Source organism: Lactuca virosa, chromosome 3 (genome assembly GCF_052849685.1).
Source record: "Lactuca virosa cultivar CGN04683 chromosome 3, Lactuca_virosa_CGN04683_v6, whole genome shotgun sequence".
NCBI classification, from domain to species: Eukaryota; Viridiplantae; Streptophyta; class Magnoliopsida; order Asterales; family Asteraceae; genus Lactuca; species Lactuca virosa.
The window spans coordinates 79,652,558-79,671,706 of record NC_136428.1 but is presented as its reverse complement, the minus strand read 5'-3'; the positions used below and the strand labels follow the sequence as shown (position 1 = coordinate 79,671,706).

At 37.9% G+C, this 19,149-nt stretch overlaps 1 protein-coding gene across 1 annotated transcript; it reads right to left on the bottom strand.

Moving 5' to 3' along the window:
* Positions 1 to 4,957: 4,957 nt before the first annotated feature.
* LOC145163713 (uncharacterized) lies at positions 4,958 to 6,146 on the bottom strand. The gene is made up of 2 exons (XM_079082505.1): positions 5,678 to 6,146; positions 4,958 to 5,532 (listed from the first exon to the last, which is right to left on the bottom strand). The coding sequence occupies exons 1-2, from the start codon at positions 6,144 to 6,146 to the stop codon at positions 4,958 to 4,960; spliced, it is 1,044 nt and encodes a 347-aa protein (XP_078938631.1).
* Positions 6,147 to 19,149: the final 13,003 nt, after the last annotated feature.

Below are 19,149 nucleotides of genomic sequence, written 5' to 3'. Positions count from 1 at the left end.
AATAGCTGCCCCCGCCCCCGCCCCCGAAATCACTTGTTTCCCCCCGCCCCCGGTCCCGCACCCGGATCCCCCATTTACACATCCCCCGGTCCCGCCTCCGGTTACCTCCATCGCCCCCGGTTCCCCCGGTTTATAGGCTTAAAATTGGATTTTTTTTTTGCTAAAGAATTGCTTTGTTTTAGGCTAAAAAGACTATTTTTAATAACTTTAAAAGCTTAACGTGAATTTTAAGTTCACGACGTGAATCGCCCCATCTTTCTCTCTCAATACTCCAAACCTATCCCTCCCCTTCCCTAGCACTTCCTAAGTGCTAGAGGCGAGTCCCGGAGCATCACAAGGCTCCGAGAAGAAGAGCTTTCGGCTCAAAAGTTTTGCCCCCGCAGAGCCCGATTCCTAGCCACACCTCTCTGTAAGTGAGTTATGTTTACCCTAATCTAAGTATAACTTAAGTTTAAATTTATTATTGTTATTATGAACTTATAAACAACATATGAGCTAGTATTATAAATTATACAAGTGTCATTATAATATCTTTTAACTATTCGTGGTACGGGGAATCCAATTTGAAGGGGCGCCTGGGTTGTTGGATTTCAGAAGTGCTTATATGCCAAAATAGTTCTGCCCTCCGGTGTTTCATGTCTGACCCCTGTCTGTACATAATGGTTGAAAAGTACTGTTTAACACTTATAAAATGATATCGTTCGTAAATAGTCACATTTAATATTAGACTAAAATGTAGCGGTAATGATACTAGGTTTCGTCGAAGGAAAATAGAATTGTTAGAAGCGAAGCGCTGCCCGAGTTTGGAGTCATCACTTTAACAAGTGAGTGCATAATTACTTTCATCTTACACATAGAAATTAAGTATTTAATATAAACTACATGCTATGTGTGCATATTATCTGTGTTTTTGGTATCTATGTTGGATGAACAATTTATACATGTTTATTTAATTTAAACTGTATATGTATTTTTATACCTATAAATATATTAGGTAAAGATGGGTAGATGAAAGATGAGACGATTTATGAGAGATGAAAGATGATATAGATGATGAGAGGTGAAAGATGATGAGAAGCCTTGACCTTAACGATGATGTCATCTATCAGAGTATAAATGATAACCACAGACTATTCTAGACAGTCCAGTGGAACGCTAGCAGGCTCGTAACCTGTAGGTGTTTTTGAACTATGTATTCACCAAATGTACTATAAATATCCTGGCAATTGCGCCTAAAGGATAATATTGGCAATTGTACCTAATTTTTGAACTACGTGTTCACCAGATGTACTCTAAATATCTTGGCAGCTGCGCCTAAAAGATAATATTGGCAGTTGTGCCTAACTTTTATACTACATGTTCACCAGATGTACCCTAAAAACCTTGGTAACTATCGACTTAGTACCTAATGGATAGTATAGGCAGCTATGCCTAACTGATAACATTGGCAACTATTGACTTAGTGTCTGTTAAATAAACCCTGGCAGTGATGGACTTCGTGTCTATTCCTTAGGACAATCCTTAGGAATGAATGAGTGAATGATAGATGATTCTTAGGGTAGATCCATAAGAAATAAATAAGATAATGGGGATGGGTATTTGGGTTAATTGATTGATGATGAAACATAATAACTTTATTATTGTGGGTTGAAAACCCTATGTACTCACCATGTTTCCCAACCTAACCCACTCAGTTTATTTATATCACAAGTATCGATACGAAGACACATTACACTGAGAGATTAAAGGAGATGTAATGCATTAATGTAAATGAATTTAAGGTCTATTTATGCTTATGTTTCTGTATTGACAATGCCATCCTAATGTTTTAAATGAATAAAATACATTTCTTCATAAAATGCTTTGATAATATATTTATCATGTTTTTCTGGGAACAAATTCCACAATCCTATTCTTCAAAAAGGATACTCTGATTTTAAAATAAGCATAAATAATTTTTTTAAAATGACCGTGAATTTGGGGATGTCACATTCTATCGAGGATTGCCATAGGTATCTCTATATAATTCAGGCGATCATCCACCTGAATGTCCTCTAATGGAACCACTGCGAAATCATCAACCAGACATTTTTGCAGCCGAGAGACATGGAAAGTGTTATGGATCTGACTGAGCTCCTCTGGAAGATCCAAACGATACGTAAACCTGCCCATCCTGGCTAATACCTTGAAAGGACCAATATATCTAGGGCCCAACTTACCCCGCTTCCTGGAACGGATAACACCCTTCCCCGGTGACACCTTGAGGAGTACCATGTCCCCGACCTGGAATTCTAAGTCTGAGCGACATCTATCTCCGTAGCTCTTCTGTCAACTATGTGCTATCTGAAGTCTGCCATGGACTTGCTGAATTAACTCAGTCATCTGAAGTGTCGACTCTATGCTGTCTGAAGTCTGCCCATAACCCACCGACCGACCTCACCCAAACATATCGACCTCCCAAATGTAGATGTTCACCATCTTCTCAGTGGAAATACTATCCTAGATTGGAATAAAGTGTGCTCTCTTGGTCAATCGATCCACGATGACCCATATCAAATCCACTCCACATGTCGTCCGTGGTAACTTCGTAATGAAGTCCATCGTGATCTCTTCCCATTTCCGAACGAGAATACCTAATGGCTCCATTTTTTCATGAGGTTGTTGGTGCTTGGCCATGAATTTCCTACATGTCAAGTAGCTCTCTACATACCAAACTACATCCTGCTTGATGCACGGCCACCAATAATGAGGCCATATATCTCTATACATTTTCGTCGCTCTCGGATGAATAGAGAACCACGACTTGTGTGCCTCCTCCATCAAAACCTGACGCGCACCACCCCAATATGGAACCCACACCCTCCAATGCAATGTCAATAAAACCTGTATATCATAATCGAATGAAGACACCTAACCCACTATACGCTCGCTCTTACGGTGCTCCTCCTTCATAGCCTCAGGTCTGGATAGTCTGCTCACTCTGGGCCATCATTTTGCGGGTGGAAAGCCATGTTGAAATGCAGACGAGTAGCCAACTCCTCATGAAATCTCTTCTAGAACCCGGAAGTAAACCAAACATCCCTATCAGAAACCACCAAAACTAGCACCCCATGTTGTGCCACAACCTCCCAAATATAGATGTTGACCATCTTCTCAGCGGAAATACTGTCCTAGATTGGAATAAAGTGTGCTCTCTTGGTCAATCGATCCACGATGACCCATATCAAATCCACTCCACATGTCGTCCGTGGTAACTTCGTAATGAAGTCCATCGTGATCTCTTCCCATTTTCGAACGAGAATACCTAATGGCTCCATTTTTTCATGAGGTTGTTGTTGCTCGGCCATGAATTTCCTACAAGTCAAGCACCTCTCTACATACCAAAATACATCCTGCTTGATGCACGGCCACCAATAATCAGGCCAGATATCTCTATACATTCTCGTCGCTCTCGGATGAATAGAGAACCACGACTTGTGCACCTCCTCCATCAAAACCTGACGCACACCACCCCAATATGGAACCCACACCCTACAATGAAATGTCAATAAAACCCGTATATCATAATCGAATGAAGACACCTAACACACTAATACGCTCACTCTTACTGTGCTCCTCCTTCATAGCCTCAACCTGTGCTTCCCGAATCCACTCCAGAAGCAGAGCAACCACGTTCATCCTCAGACACATGCCCCTGATCAGGGCGGTAACTGTCTTGTGGTTGAGAGCATCAGCCACTACATTGGCCTTCCCTGGGTGGTAAAGGATCTCACAATCATAATCCTTCACCACATCCAACCACCTACGCTGCCGCATGTTTAGATTCGGATGATTCATCAGGTACCTCAAACTCTTGTGATCCGTGTAAATGCTATAGCGGACTCCATAGAGATAATATCACCAAATCTTAAGGGTGAAAACCACAGCCCCAAGTCCAAATCATGCGTAGGGTAGTTCGCCACATGAGGCTTCAGCTACCTCGATGCGTATGCAATCACATCACTCCGCTTCATTAAGACTGCCCCCAAACTCGTGATCGATGCATCATAGTAAACCAAAAAGTCCTCAACACCCTCAGGCAGGGTCAAGATCGATGCCTCACACAACCTCTGTCTCAGAGTCTCAAAAGCTGCCTGCTGCTCAGGCCTCCAACGAAAGGTGACGGTCTTCTTCGTCAATCGGGTCAAAGGAACAACTATCTAGGAGAAATCCTAAATAAATATCCAATAGTATCCTGCCAACCCAAGAAAACTCCGAATCTATGATGGAGACCTCGGAACCTCCCACCTCATCACTGGCCTCAACCTTGGCCGGATCGACCAGGATACCGTTCTGGTTGACAAGGTGCCCCAGAAACTGCACCTCACGCAACCAAAACTCACACTTAGAAAACTTTGCACACATATTTTCCTTTTTTAAAGTCACTGATACCTCTCTCAGATGTTCCTTATGATGCTCCTGAGTCTTAGAGAAGACAGGATGTCATCAATAAACAAAATCACAGACCGATCCATCATAGGCCTGCATATGCGGTTCATGAGATCCATTAACGTTGCTAGAGCATTGCTGAGCCCGCAGGGTATCTCTACAAACTTGTAATGACTGTAACGAGTTCATAAGGCCGTCTTCTGCATATCCTACTCTCAGAACCTCATCTGATGATAACCTAAACGCATACCAATATTGGAAAACCAAGGTGCGCCGTGAAGCTGGTCAAATAAATCGTCGATCCTCGGGAGTAGATAATGGTTCTTCACCGTTAGCTTATTCAGCTTCCGGTAATCGATACACATCTGATGCGACCCATCATTTTTCTTCGGAAACAAGATCGACGCTCCCCATGGTTAACTACTTGGACGAATAAATCCCTTGTCTAATAGCTCCTGCAGTTGTGTAGGCAACCCATGCATCTATAGAGGTGCTAACCGATAAGGTGCTTTGGCTGTGGGAGCCGCACCTAGAACCAAATCAATCCGAAACTCCACCTGCCTCTCCGACGGCACTCCAATAAATCCTCCGTGAAAATGTTCGGGTATTGCTGAACAATCGACACATCTCTTACAGTCACCTTAACTTCCTCCTTGGTACCCATCACATAAGCCACAAAACCTGAACAACCCTGCTGAAGATAACGTCTGGCCCTTGCCACCGAGCAGAGAAACAAACCATGCTGAGAAACCTCTATATAAATCACCAATTCTCCCTCACTTAGGGTATGAATACACACCAACTGATGCTTGCAATCAATCCCATTGGGGGTCAACCAACCCGTTCCCACAGTAACCTTGCTCTTACGCACGGGAATAGGAACCAAATCAATCGGGTACTGCTCGATGAACAACTCCAACGTGCATCCCTGATGAACCCTTGATACTCGCACGAGATGATCATCGACAATATCAACCTCTAATAGATAATCCATATCCCCTGGAGCATCGACAAACCTCTTGCTAAGAGAAAGAGATACAAAGGATCGAGTAGCCCACAAATCAAACAAAACCAGAGCGGAGATACTGTTCACAAGGAACAATCCTAAAAAACAACATATATATATATATATATATATATATATATATATATATATATATATATATATATATATATATATATATATATATATATATATATATATAAGTAGGAAAAAAAATAAATAATGATATAAGGAGAATATACATACCTATCACCACATCTGGTACTGCACGAGCCTCCTCGGCTATCAGCTGAAATGCCCTGCTCCTCACCACATGCGCCTTTGCCTTGCCCTGGCGGCCATCTGTGATCATCAAGCTCGTAGGAGCAGGTGCTACAACTGGTCCCGTCACTGCTAGACTAGGGAAATCGGCCTTTTTATGCCCCCTATGATTGCAATTAAACGAAACCAAACTCAATCCCTTGGTGGTGACAATGCAATCCCTGATAAAGTGCCCAGTCTTGTCGCACTTGTAGCAGCCCGAACCACCTACCTTGCAAGCTCCATCAGTCGTCTTTCCGCACTTGCCACAGTGGCCCCGACCCTGCTTTCCCTTCAAAATTGAATAAAAAACTTTGGGCCTCTTACCCAAAATCTCTAAACCCTGAACCTGATCCAACTTCCTCTTCTTCTCTATCTCCAGATCAATCTCCTTTTCTTTGCCTCTCGCCACCATGTCATCCAGCGTCCTCCAACTGGATCTGTTCATAAATTGTTTAATATTGCTCCACAACATGTCATGATATCTCTCATTCTTCATCTCCTCGTCCACCACATACTGCGGTACCAACAAGGCCTTCTTGTGAAACATGACAGTGATCTCCACAACCGTCTCAGTAGTCTGGCGAAGGTCCTAAATCTCCCTCGCCAGCTGTTGGACCTCAATCATAGGTGCGAACTCAAATCGAAACCTCGTAACAATATCCTCCCAAAACATCGACTCAACCACCTCACCTCTCAGGGCGACGTCAACCTCCGCCCACCAGGCACGAGCTCTTTCCTTCAGAAGACAAGATGCAAATTCGACCTTCGACCCCTCAGGGAAGAAGCTACTATGGAAGGCGTTTGTGATATCTGCTAACCAACGCATGCTCGCAATAAGGTCCTTCTTCTTGAAGAACTCTAAATCTCCACATGCCTGAAACTCTCAGAAAGTCAAAAGGCAAGCTCCCTCAATTTCCACAATCTCATAACGAAAAGTGCCCAAGCGCTTATCCAGAACCTCCATGATACTCTCCTAGATCGTACCGAAGATCACAGGAGTCTGATCAAGAATATTGCGGGTATTCTATGAAGAAATGAACTCTCGCATCTGATCATCTATGTGTCCAGCCCTAGAGCTAGAACCCGAACCACTGCTAGCACCAGAACCATCATTGGCACCCGTACTACCACCAAAACCTCCTCGAGTGAACACCATGCTGAAAATAAATCATACAAACCATCAGAACACACTCAAGGAACCCTACATTCTACAAGCTCCTTGGTATCATCGTGAATTCCCTGGACTCGACTATGGATCCTCTGCTTCTAGTTGTACGGGCCCAATACTACCTTCCACATAAATCTTTACTTTCCTCAAATATTTCCCTGAATCCTCCAAGTTACTTCCCTATTAGTCCAGACATTCTCTAGCAAAGAAAGGATCACTGCACCAAATCACCTCCTAGGTTCTCTTAGGACTACCATCCCACCACTCTTTTCCATCAGCTACAGAAGGAACTCCCTACAACACCATCTAACTAGCTCACGAATGCAATTACATGTCATTGACACCAGATACTTATTTGACTGAAAGGTCTCACACTACAACGGTTGGACTCCGAGTTATGAAATAGGATTAAACCTAACCTTCGAAAAGTATCTAATCCCAATAATATCTAACTTAACGCATTCAATTACCTGTTAGCGTATATTAATAAGAACTCCAAAAATCACAAAGCAAGCAACATTCGAGCATTGAGTAATTCGAATCAAAACATAACTTAAGCAGGCCATCCTATCAAGCAACTAATCCAATACTAGCATGCAATTCTACAAGCTCATATAGTAGGCGTACAAAAACATGTCTCCTAGTATTCTATCATGCAACCCCAAGTAGATCCTTAGCCCTAATCTAGCATGCAATTCACAAATTCTCAATCCACAACATATCACATAGAACATGTATGGGTATTTTAGGAAAACTTATTTGAGCTCGGTCGATTGCATGCACTACACCCTTTTCTTTTCTTAGAAAATCCTTTCATAAAAAATTTCTTTTTTTATAAAAAGATCTACCAAATCCTCTGTTTGAGTTCAGACACACCCAAAATTATGTCCGAATCCCTCAAACTAAGGCTCTGATACCAACTTGTAACATCCCAAAAATTTATGACCAAAAATTACATTTTTGTTTTAATAACACCATTAAACAAACATGTTTATAAAATTCATAAGGTAAATCAGTGTATGTCAATAATCATCCAAAAGTACATCAGAATCATATAAAGCAGAAAAACATGGTGAGTGCAATGCGATCATCCCGAGCTCTTTCCCTTAGAACCGGAAGTACCCGAAACATAAACTGAAAAATATAAGCACAAAGCTTAGTGAGTTCCCTAAAAAACCACATAGCATACATAAATGTCAGCTCAAGGCTGAACCGGGTCTGTTTCACCCCGGGTCTATTTCACCCCCGAGTCTATTTCAACTCACATGTCAACTCAAGGCTGTACCAGGTCTATTTCATCCCACATACATATAACAAACATGCATACATGCATACAACAAGAGTTAAAAAGACAACAAGCACATACAACCCTAGTATACTATAGTATAGTGAGCAAACTCACCTCGATCTGCTGATAAAGAAATAGATGCTTGGGCTGCTGAACCAGAGAATCCCAACACTAATCAATCAAATAATATACTAATTAATAATTAGGTTATAAACCATAATTGGGATTCTAATTTGTTAAACCCGACTCCTTAGGTTAAAAAGGCCATTTTACCCTTTCCCTTAATCGACCAAAAATAAAGACCCAACCCAAAAGCAACCAAAGCCCAAATGGCACAACCTTCTAAACTCCTAGTTAGGTGTACGCTGAGCATACCCAACTCGTATTCCCCACGTACTCACCCTTGACCAGATTACAAGATTCGAACCTAGTACGTGCAGCGCACATGGAAGTACGACTGACGTACTGGTCTGTGAGCCAATCCTCATTGGATGGTTAATACCTTAAGACCCTTTATTCCAAACTTCAGATCTACTCTAAAACAAGGTCTTAATCCATAAAGTTGAAAGCTTTAAGCTTATGCATGGCTTAATAAGCCCCAAAACCCAATTTTAACACTCTATCCTCATGAAATGAATATCAACACCTGCATGATTGAGTTAAACCCATAAAGCTACCATTTTTATGCGTAAGGGACCTTAGAAACACTAAGATCTACCACCCTAAGCTTTTGGAGTAGCTTATACTCACAAAAACAACTCAAAGGACCAAAATATGCCAAAAACTCCAAGCTATCTAGATCTAAGAGATGAATCAACAAGGTTGCAACTTTATATATTCTGAGTCTTGCCATGATGATGAATATTCTAGATCTTCAAGCTCCATTCCAACCAATGCTTGCTCACCAAGCTCCTACTTCTCCCCAATGCACAAAAATACCAAAAGTTTACTTCCAAGGCTCAAGAACACACAAGGAAAGGCTAGGGTTTCGTGGGAAGTCTTTAGATAGAAGGAGGTTGATGAGGGGGAAGCCTCAAGGTCCACAATGACATTTAAATAGGGACAAAACCCTAAAAATTAAGGTTTGTGGTCTGCTTATGTACGCCCGACGTACGTATGGGTATGCCCAGCGTACACCATCAACACCCGTGACCCACTTAAGGGAGTACGCCCAGCGTAATCAGGGACCAAAAATGAAAATTTTTCTAATACCAAATCCAATATTGAAGAGTACCTGAAATTAGATCATTACAATCTACCCATCGTTATGGTTACTTGTTGGAGTTGCAGGAGGCCGCTAGGCAGCGTAAGATTGAGGTTGATCTCTAGTCTCTGGAGGTTCCCATGTGGAAATGGGAACAGATTTTGATGGATTTTATCACTAAATTGCTGAAGACGACAAAGGGTTTCGATGCTATTTGGATCATTGTGGATCGATTGACTAAGAGTGCCCACTTCCTGGCCATTCGGGAGAGTTCTTCGGCCGAGAAATTGGCCAATGAGTATGTTCGCGATATCGTTTCTCGCCATGGGGTTCCGGTCTCCATTGTTTTAGACCATAACGTTCGCTTCACCTCCCGGTTCTTGCATAAGTTCCATGAGGAACTGGGCATGAGGTTGCACTTTAGCACTGCATATCATCCGCAGACCGGTGACCAAAGTGAGCGGATGATACGGACCCTTGAGGATATGTTGCGGGTTTGTGCAATCGATTTCGATGGGAGCTAGGACTCCTACCTGCCTCTTACGTAGTTTTCCTACAACAATAGTTATCACTCCAGCATTGGTTCTCCACCTTTCGAGATCTTGTATGGGCGAAGATGTCGTACCCCAGTTTGTTGGGGGGAGGTTGGTCACAGGGTTATAAGATGGACCGAAGTGGTCCACCAGACCACATAGCTGATTCAGCAGATCAGGAAGTGATTGCAGACTACTCAGAGTTGGTAGAATAGCTATGCCGACCGACGCCGATTCGAGTTGGAGTTTTAGGTTGGCGAGATGGTATTACTGAAGGTCTCACCCTAGAAAGGTGTGATACGCTTCATGAATAGGGCGAAATTGGGTCCCCGGTATATTGGGCCTTTTCGGGTGATTGTCAGGGTTAGCAATGTTGCTTACAAGTTGGATCTACCTTAGGAGCTCAAGCAGATTCATAGCACTTTCCATGTTTCACAGCTGCAAAAATGCGTAATGGATGAGGATACGGTGATTTCCTTGGATGACATTTAGGCCGACGAGCGCCTGAACTATGTTCAGAAGCCGGTGGCCATCCTGGAAAGGAAGATGAACGTTTTGCGAAACAAGGAAATACATTTGGTGAAGGTACGGTGGGAACACCGGATGGGCTCCGAGTTGACCTGGGAGCCGGAGGCCGAGATACGGGAGCATTATCCCGAGTTTTTCACCACAACAGACTTCGAGGACGAAGTCTATTTCAAGTGGGGGGAGAATTGTAACACCCCGATGTTCAGGTACTTCTAATTCACCTCTTTAATTTTATTATATTGTGTTTTGGTCCCTAAGTCCAAGTAATTATACATTGGAGCCCTAGTGGCATTTTCATAATTCTGGAAGGGAGGAGTATGCCATGCGTACTAGTGTGTACGTTTAGCGTACTTGGCTGCGTCCTAGTACGCTGGGCGTATATCTATGTATGTGGGGCGTACTCGCTAAATGAGGAAACTTTAATTTTTAGGGTTTGGCTAGTATTTAAGCATTCTTATGGCTTCATTTCACATCACCTTAACAACCTCCATCCTCTGTTTCGTGAGTGTAACCCTAGAACCACTTTATGAGGCCATTTCAAGCATTAAAGTGTGTATTTGTGTACTTAGAAGAAGAATGAAGGAACCAAGCTCATCTTGGAGGTAAGAAGCATCTTGGATCTAGAAGTGTTGCTCCATTATCCATCATTTCAAGGTATAAAGCTCATACCTTGATGGGTAGTTCACTAGATCTTGTTTATGAGTGTTTCTGTGTCACTTTTTGGTCCCAAAAGTCTCATATTGAGTATGGCATGTTCTAGATCTTGTTTATGAGTGTTTTTGTGTCACTTTTTGGTCCCAAAAGTCTCATATTGAGCATGGCATGTTCTGGACGTTTTGAGTTGTCCTTTCAGACCCTAGGAGGGTCCTTAGCCATAAAAATGAAGTCCTTTTGATTAGAATCACTCCATGCAACTTGTGGAAGGTCTTAATGGATTAAGACCTTATATTAAGCTCATTTTGGACTTGTAAAGTCATAAAGTTGGAAACTTTATGACTCTAGGGCATGATTGGACCTTGGATCTGAAATATGGACTTAAGTGATTAAACCATTAAGCATTTATTTGAGTTTGGAGTTTGCAAGGGTACTCCCCGCGTACCTAGAAGAACGCCCTGTATACGAAGTCAACCACCCCGATGGTGGTCAACTACGAGGGTTAGAGTACGCCCAACGTACCTCAGGAGTACGCCCCGCGTACGCGTCCTGGGTTGGCTAAGTTAAGTTAACTCGATTGAGTTGACTCGGATGGGTTGACTCGATTGACTTAGTGGGTTTGACCAGTTGAGTTTGACCAAGTTTGACCTTGAGGGTATTTTGGGTATTTTAGGATTTTGATGAAATTGTCCACTTGGTTTAAATAGGAATCGGTTAGAGAGGTGAGATTCAGAGTCGAACCTTATTAGTTTTGTTCAGTTTGCGAGGTGAGTTTTCCTCACTGTACATACGGGTCAATGGTACCAAGGCTGGCCCTTTGGATTAGATATCCTATTATGTGATAATATGTTATTGTGTTGTAGTGATCTATCAGATCGGTATCCTGGCATATAGGATAATGATATGCTTAGTTATCTGTAGATCTGTTTGACTGGTTGTAGACTGTTATATGATTATCTGTTATATGTGCACATGTTCAATCGGTAGCTGAGGCTTCACTACTTTGTGCGTAAGCCAACAGGACATGACATACCAACCCAATGGTTGAATGGGACCGAGGGTATTCCATCCCCAGGATGATTGGACCCATAGTATGTTGGAATTCCAACCCGATGGTTGAGGGCCTGAGGTATTCCAACCCGATGGTTGATTGGACCCATAGTATGTTGAAATTCCAACCCGATGGTTGAGGACCTGGGGTATTCCAACCCGATGGTTGATTGGACCCATAGTATGATGGCATTCCAGTCCGATGATTGATTGGACCCATAGTATGTTGGCATTCGAACCCGATGGTTGAGGGGTCTGGGGTATTCCAACCTGATGGTTGATTGGACCCATAGTATGCTATTATTGTACCTGTATTCTTTGTCTGTGTGTGGGTACTTTGGGGGAACTCACTAAGCTTTGGGATTACAGTTTTGGGTTATGTTTCTAGTACCTCAGATGATCGCGAGAAGGCGAAGGCGTGATCCTGCACCTCCTCGTGTTTAGATTTATGATTTTGGGAAAACTCTGATATTAAACATGTTATGAAAACTAAATTGTAAACAATTATGATTTGCGGAATGGCTTTAAAAGTTTAATTTTTTCATGAATTCTATGGATGTTACACTTAACTTTATAAATGAAAACTTAAACAAAGACTTTACAGTTACGTTTTAACATGCAAAATATAATTATAACTACTATAGTTGTTAATAAAGCTGATTTGGTATCTTGTGCTAAATCTTAGACATTCATTAGAAAGGAAGCCATACATCAGAGTGTATAGTCCCTTAATATTTTATTTTGACTACTACTTAGTGAAAATATCGTTCGCAATCCTTTATATATAAATAGATCTCACATATGTCAAATAAACTATATTATTCACCTTCAAGGATCCCTTTTTTGAAGTTGGAATATGTGAATATAATTTATATAATAAAGATAACAATGTCAAAGATGAGTTTGATTTAAAACAAGTTTAAGTCAACAATACTTTGCATATAGAACTCGTTATTTATAAAACATTGATATTTACTTTATAATTCTTATTAGGAGATCTAGTCTCATAAAAATAATTTTAATCATTTTCGAATATGAAAGTAATCGTTATGAAAAACAATTTAAGTAAATAGCCAGTCATTTGTAAATTAAAATAACTGAGACATATATTTAGACAAGCTAAATTAAAACATACATTGTTTCATAACAAACATTGTTTTATATTACAAGTACATTATATTCCTAGCATAATTAATAAACTAAACTCCAAGAGTATAGTTCCAACATGATTACGCTCAGCTGGTTACTCTTCGGTAAATATTTGTAAGCCATTTACAAATATTATATCAACATTAAGTACCAAGTACTTAAGTGTATATGAAAAATATGAGTTCTATCTAGCAAATACCTAAAGTAGTAGTATCTTCCAGACTTTCTTTCCAGACAAGAGGAGCAAATCCTCTTCCAGTGTCCGGTTTCTCCACAAGAGAGACAAGATCCATCTATGTAGGCCTTAGTGGATTTCTTGGGATTAAAGGTGTTCAGTCCATAAAACATGGGTCTCTCAGATCACACAAATTTACTCTTTTAGCCTTTCACTATTTCAATGCTTGAACTAGTTTAAAAAAATATATCATTGTATTTATTGTAATAGCTCTTAACCTGTTATATCATATATATATATATATATATATATATATATATATATATATATATATATATATAATTATTCAAGACTTCCTAGAAGTATGGAATAATTATTCCTAGTTTGATGTTAGAAACATCTTTATCATCACAGTGATGCCTTTACTAGTTATCTTGTTAAGGTCAATTGCTCAAACCAAGTTGTCTAGCACTAGGACCTTGAAGTGTGTACAATTTTATATCTCTTGTGAGATTGTTTCTTAAGATAGAACTTGTTCATTGAAGTTGTATTTATTGAATGTTATTGTTTCATTAAGTAATTAAAAAAATAACAAATCTTGGTAATGAGAATGAATTATTTGTCTACAAAATTTTAACAAAATTCATTTAGTATTTTCAATATTTAAACTCTTTAATAATTAATATCCTTTTAGTTTCCAAAAACATTAAGTATCAAAGTCTAGGATCGAAGTTGTAAAAAAAATAAATGATTAGGTGACCATTATCTCATATATTTGAATCCAACCCGGTAGATATCGATTATCAATTATATCTTACTATATAATTCCTAGATTACGAGATCACTAAACACAAATTTAATTAGACATGTTTGATCCTATTTATGCCTCAGAACTCTCTTGCTAAGGTGACCTTTATCACAAAAGATTTCTGATCAAATCATCTAATTTGAAAAACATGTGTCTATAACTTGGTTATAGAAGTCACGAAGACACCCCGGTTATCAAAAGACAACACTAAGCGGTTATCATGTGACCTTTATCCCACTAGTGCATACAAGAGATGTGTGAGTGTTCTTCAAGATGAATTGCATAGATTTGATGTTTGAAAGTGGTTTATATATTTTTATAATTCTAGTTTTAAAAACATATGATGTCATCATAATTTCATGTATCTAGTTAATCATGGTATCGAATTTCGAAAAAATCACATTTAAGGTTCAAATATAAAATCCAGTTTTATATTTTCACGCGGTTCAATTTTAGTGATAATATCCAATATTAAGTTTGAGTTTGAGCCATATAGAACCTTATTTATTACTTAATAAAACTTCTTTTTGTTATTAATACTATGGAGTTTGAATAAGTTATAAAATCAACATTTTAGACTTATAATTTTACAATTTCAAAATTCGCCGTTATTAACGTTTTAATAAAGGCGAGTTTTTATTTTAAAGTTATAACTTGTTATATATTCTGTTCTCATTTTGTAAATTGAAAACCAAACTTCATGTGATGTTTATTTTGTCCAAAAAATAGTTTGAGTTTGTGAAGATCTAATTTATCAACCACACAAAATATTTGCAAAAAACAACAACAACAACAACAACAAGCATAATAGTGTAAAACAAGCCAAGTTCTAGTGACACTTTTATGAGCCAACGTAAATGTGTCAAGTCCTTTCCTAAATGACCATATGGACCAAAATCTCAAAGTTGTTCTTCATGTTGCCTTCAAGCTTCCACTTGTACTGACATTCTACTTTGTTACAATTTTATAGAACTTTTGTAAAAGTTTTACACTTTTATAAAAATGTCATAAAACCATGGGCACCCCCAAGGTCTGCAAAATTGCCACATTCTTCATCTTGTTACAATTTATATAAAATAAATGTAGTCTAATACTAATCTATTACAAAAAAATATTAACAAAAGATGAAAAACTAGCTACCTTTTATTACATACTTTATGAATAAAGAATATTACAAACCATTTTAATAAATCAACCAACAACAACACAAATTTACATGGATTGTTTATACACTCAAAACTACATATAAACAATTAAACATAAAACAACCTTTGTTTTTCTAAGACACCTTTAAGTGACAAATAATGCATATAAGTTTCTGTCACATAAAATAACAATTAAGAAGCTGTCAAAGAAAATATGTATGAACTTATTTTTATACAAAAACAAGTTATCCATATTCTCCAAAAACTAAGATTTCCAAAAATCATAAAATCTAATCAAACTTGCAAGGTGGCTCTGATACCAATTGTTGAGTTTATTTCAAAAATAGTTTCATAAACTAGAAAATTTGCCAAACAGAAGACTTGATTTTCGAAAATAACATAAACCAATTTACACACACCAATGATCATCTTGCAAGTTATAAAAATATTAAATCATCAACCATAGAAGAGATGAAGAAATAACAACCTTTGTAGTTCTTTGGGTCCTATTGGGATGCTTGGAAGTTGATGAAGTACGTGGAACTTTAGAGACACCAACAATGATTCAATTTGATGTAAAATGCTAGTTCTTTTGTATAAAACTCTTATATAACTCTTAAGCTTTATTTCATATCAAAATATGAACCAAAGAGATCAAAATAAGAAGGTGTTCTTCAAGAGGTGATCAAAAGTGAGAGAATCCCCACACCCATGCATGTTACAGTTTAGACAATATCGGAAGGAAGAAAGAGTGAAAGCCTCATAAAGTGTAATATGTTGGCTTTCACAAGGAAGAATGACCAAAATGAATCCACTCTCCATTCTGTAAAGTAGAATATTAATCCAAAAGTCCTTAACCATTAAACACTTTAGATAACCTAGTCCCCATGCATGCACCATGCTTTGACTTATTTTGATTAAACAAATAAGAAAGCCATGCTCTCTTTTTCCCATAGTATGGTCGGCCATAAAAATGAAGAAAAGAAAAGCAGAGTTTATATTTTATAAACTCAAAGTTTATAAGATATAAACCTTGTCTTTTCCTAAAAGACAAAAGGCTTTCCAAGTCCAAAATATTATACATGACTTATTAATTCATAGCTTATGAAATAACGTATTACTTGTATTGTAAAATATTATTTCCATGAAATAAATATTTTTCCCAATTTATTATAAAAGTTTATGAATATTTATTAAAATCAATTTCTAATAAATAATCAATTGTATCAAGTTGTTGTTAGTGTGACCCTTAGGATCATATGTTATTTAGCAATATCATTTTAATATGACTCTTGAGCATACAAGATCTTTCATAGTCTTTACACAAAGGGTCTTAAACCTTTAAGAGAACCCATGCACCTATAGTCTAATGTTCCCCATACTTGAAGACATGCATTACTTTTCTTTTAACAAATCAAAGGCCCATCACTCTCTTTCCCTCTCCAACTTTCGACTTTTATATATAAAAAGAAAAGTAGTTTCATATTTTATAAAACCCAAGTTTATAAAATATAAACTCTAATATTTATGTAAAATACAAAAAAAAAATCTATTCCAAAATGGTGTACATGACTTATTAATTTATATCGTATGAAATATAATGTAACTTGCCATTAAAAATTAATATTTTCATGAAATAAACAATTTTCAAGTAATTATAAGAGTTTATTGAATATTTATTAAAACTAATTTCTAATAAATAATCAATTGTATCAAGTTGTTGTTAGTGTAACCCATTGATATCATATGTTAATTAGCAATATCACTTTAATATGATTCTTGAGCATACAAGATTTTTTCATAACGGTGGTTCCAGAAAAAAAGGTGACATCATTGTGATGTAAAAAGACATTCAAATTGTACGTAGCCCTAACCACCCATAGCCTAGGTCGGTCATGTATTTGAGTCGTTGGTGTGATCTGTAACTATGATCCTATGCAATAAGTTTGAAAATGTTCTTACTATTAATCATATTTCAAGTGATCTACATAAATGATAAGAGGAATACATACATTATTAGTGTCACCATAAGATATTTCTTATGGTGTGGATTGGAGGATCTTGTCATTGTGATTCAACGACAACTATGATTAGGGTTTGGTGCCATCAATAAGAAAGGAAGAAAGAAAGAAGAAAATTTGAGATTTAAAGAAAAATTAAAAATGTAATTAGTTTTAATAACATGAAATAATCACTTTCATTAAGTAAACTAATACGTAGTATATAATTACATAGACCTTACAAGGCTAGGTATACATGAATGGGCGGACATGGGCGTAATTATACACTATACATAATCTCTAAATATTATTAAAAGAGAACCTTTAATTCTTCACTTATAAAATCAGGGCAATTCATTGCATTTCAATCCTATATTCTAGACCCTTAGATTATTTGCTAACATCATCCTTAGACCTAAAAACCCGTTGCCTAATGTTTCCTTCCGTTCGTTATTTACTCTCTCTATCTCTTCTTCCGATCTAACCTAAAGAAACAGAGAAACCATTCACTTCTACTTCAATCGGCCAAGATGACACAACTTCTAATCTCCACCGCCTTCGTACACCTCTTCTAATCTCACTGGTGCTTCCCTCTCCACCGCCTACAACAAGATGACAAAATACCCCACACTATTCAATCACCAGATAGATTTTAGGGCTTTCTCTTTCTGATTTTAGGGCTTTCACTTCCATCTTTCGTTTTCAACCATCGACTTAAAATTGACCGACGATTGTCAAGAGACATCTGGTAGGAGTGAAGATCAATGGTGGATCGACTGTGTTCCCCTATAACGATGATGGACTTTGGCTTCTGGAGGATTTCGTATTTGCAATCGAGTTTTGTTTGTGGAAAAACTTGGTGAGGCCGACGACAACCATCACGAAGGTACTTGAAGCTTCCAGTTTGTGTTTGGAGGTTTTACGAAGGTACTTCAATCTCCTTATTTATTAAACTAAAAAGAACAAAATATGAAACTAAATCTAATTTAATGAAGACTTTTAGAAGACTGCGTACACTTTACAAATCAATTTTTTTATAGTACTACCTTCATATTATAGATTCTTTTGTTATGATGAATAATTACTTGTTATCTGTAGCAAGTAGTTAATTATTACACAATCATATTCAAAAACAACTTTTTAAGGTGATTGATTAAATTTTGGTATACGCTGTGAAATAATCCTCTCCATATATCCCAACAGAGGCCATGGATGTTGCTTATTGGAAGATGATTATAGAAAAATGCATATGTTCATGAGTTCAATCTGTGATGATTATAATCTTATCAAACTTACTGACATTAGTTTTCTTTTTCTCATTTGCAATTACTTCTGTCCTTTAAAAATATTATCTTTCATTTTCTTTTCACTAATTTCAATTATTACACAATCATATTCAAAAACAACTTTTTAAGGTGATTGATTAAATTTTGGTATACGCTGTGAAATAATCCTCTCCATATATCCCAACAGAGGCCATGGATGTTGCTTATTGGAAGATGATTATAGAAAAATGCATATGTTCATGAGTTCAATCTGTGATGATTATAATCTTATCAAACTTACTGACATTAGTTTTCTTTTTCTCATTTGCAATTACTTCTGTCCTTTAAAAATATTATCTTTCATTTTCTTTTCACTAATTTCACTTTTCCTGTAACTTTTTACATAAATGACAATGGACCACGTGTATCATACTTGCTTCGTAAGAGA

What these genes read in the sequence shown, in the direction of transcription:
- LOC145163713 (XM_079082505.1), bottom strand. Translation starts at nt 6,146, where the DNA reads ATGGTGGCGAGAGGCAAAGAAAAGGAGATTGATCTGGAGATAGAGAAG. An exon ending in AGTACCAGATGTGGTGATAG is followed by an intron (nt 5,533 to 5,677) that starts GTATGTATATTC and finishes GTTGTTTTTTAG; the next exon opens with GATTGTTCCTTGTGAACAGT.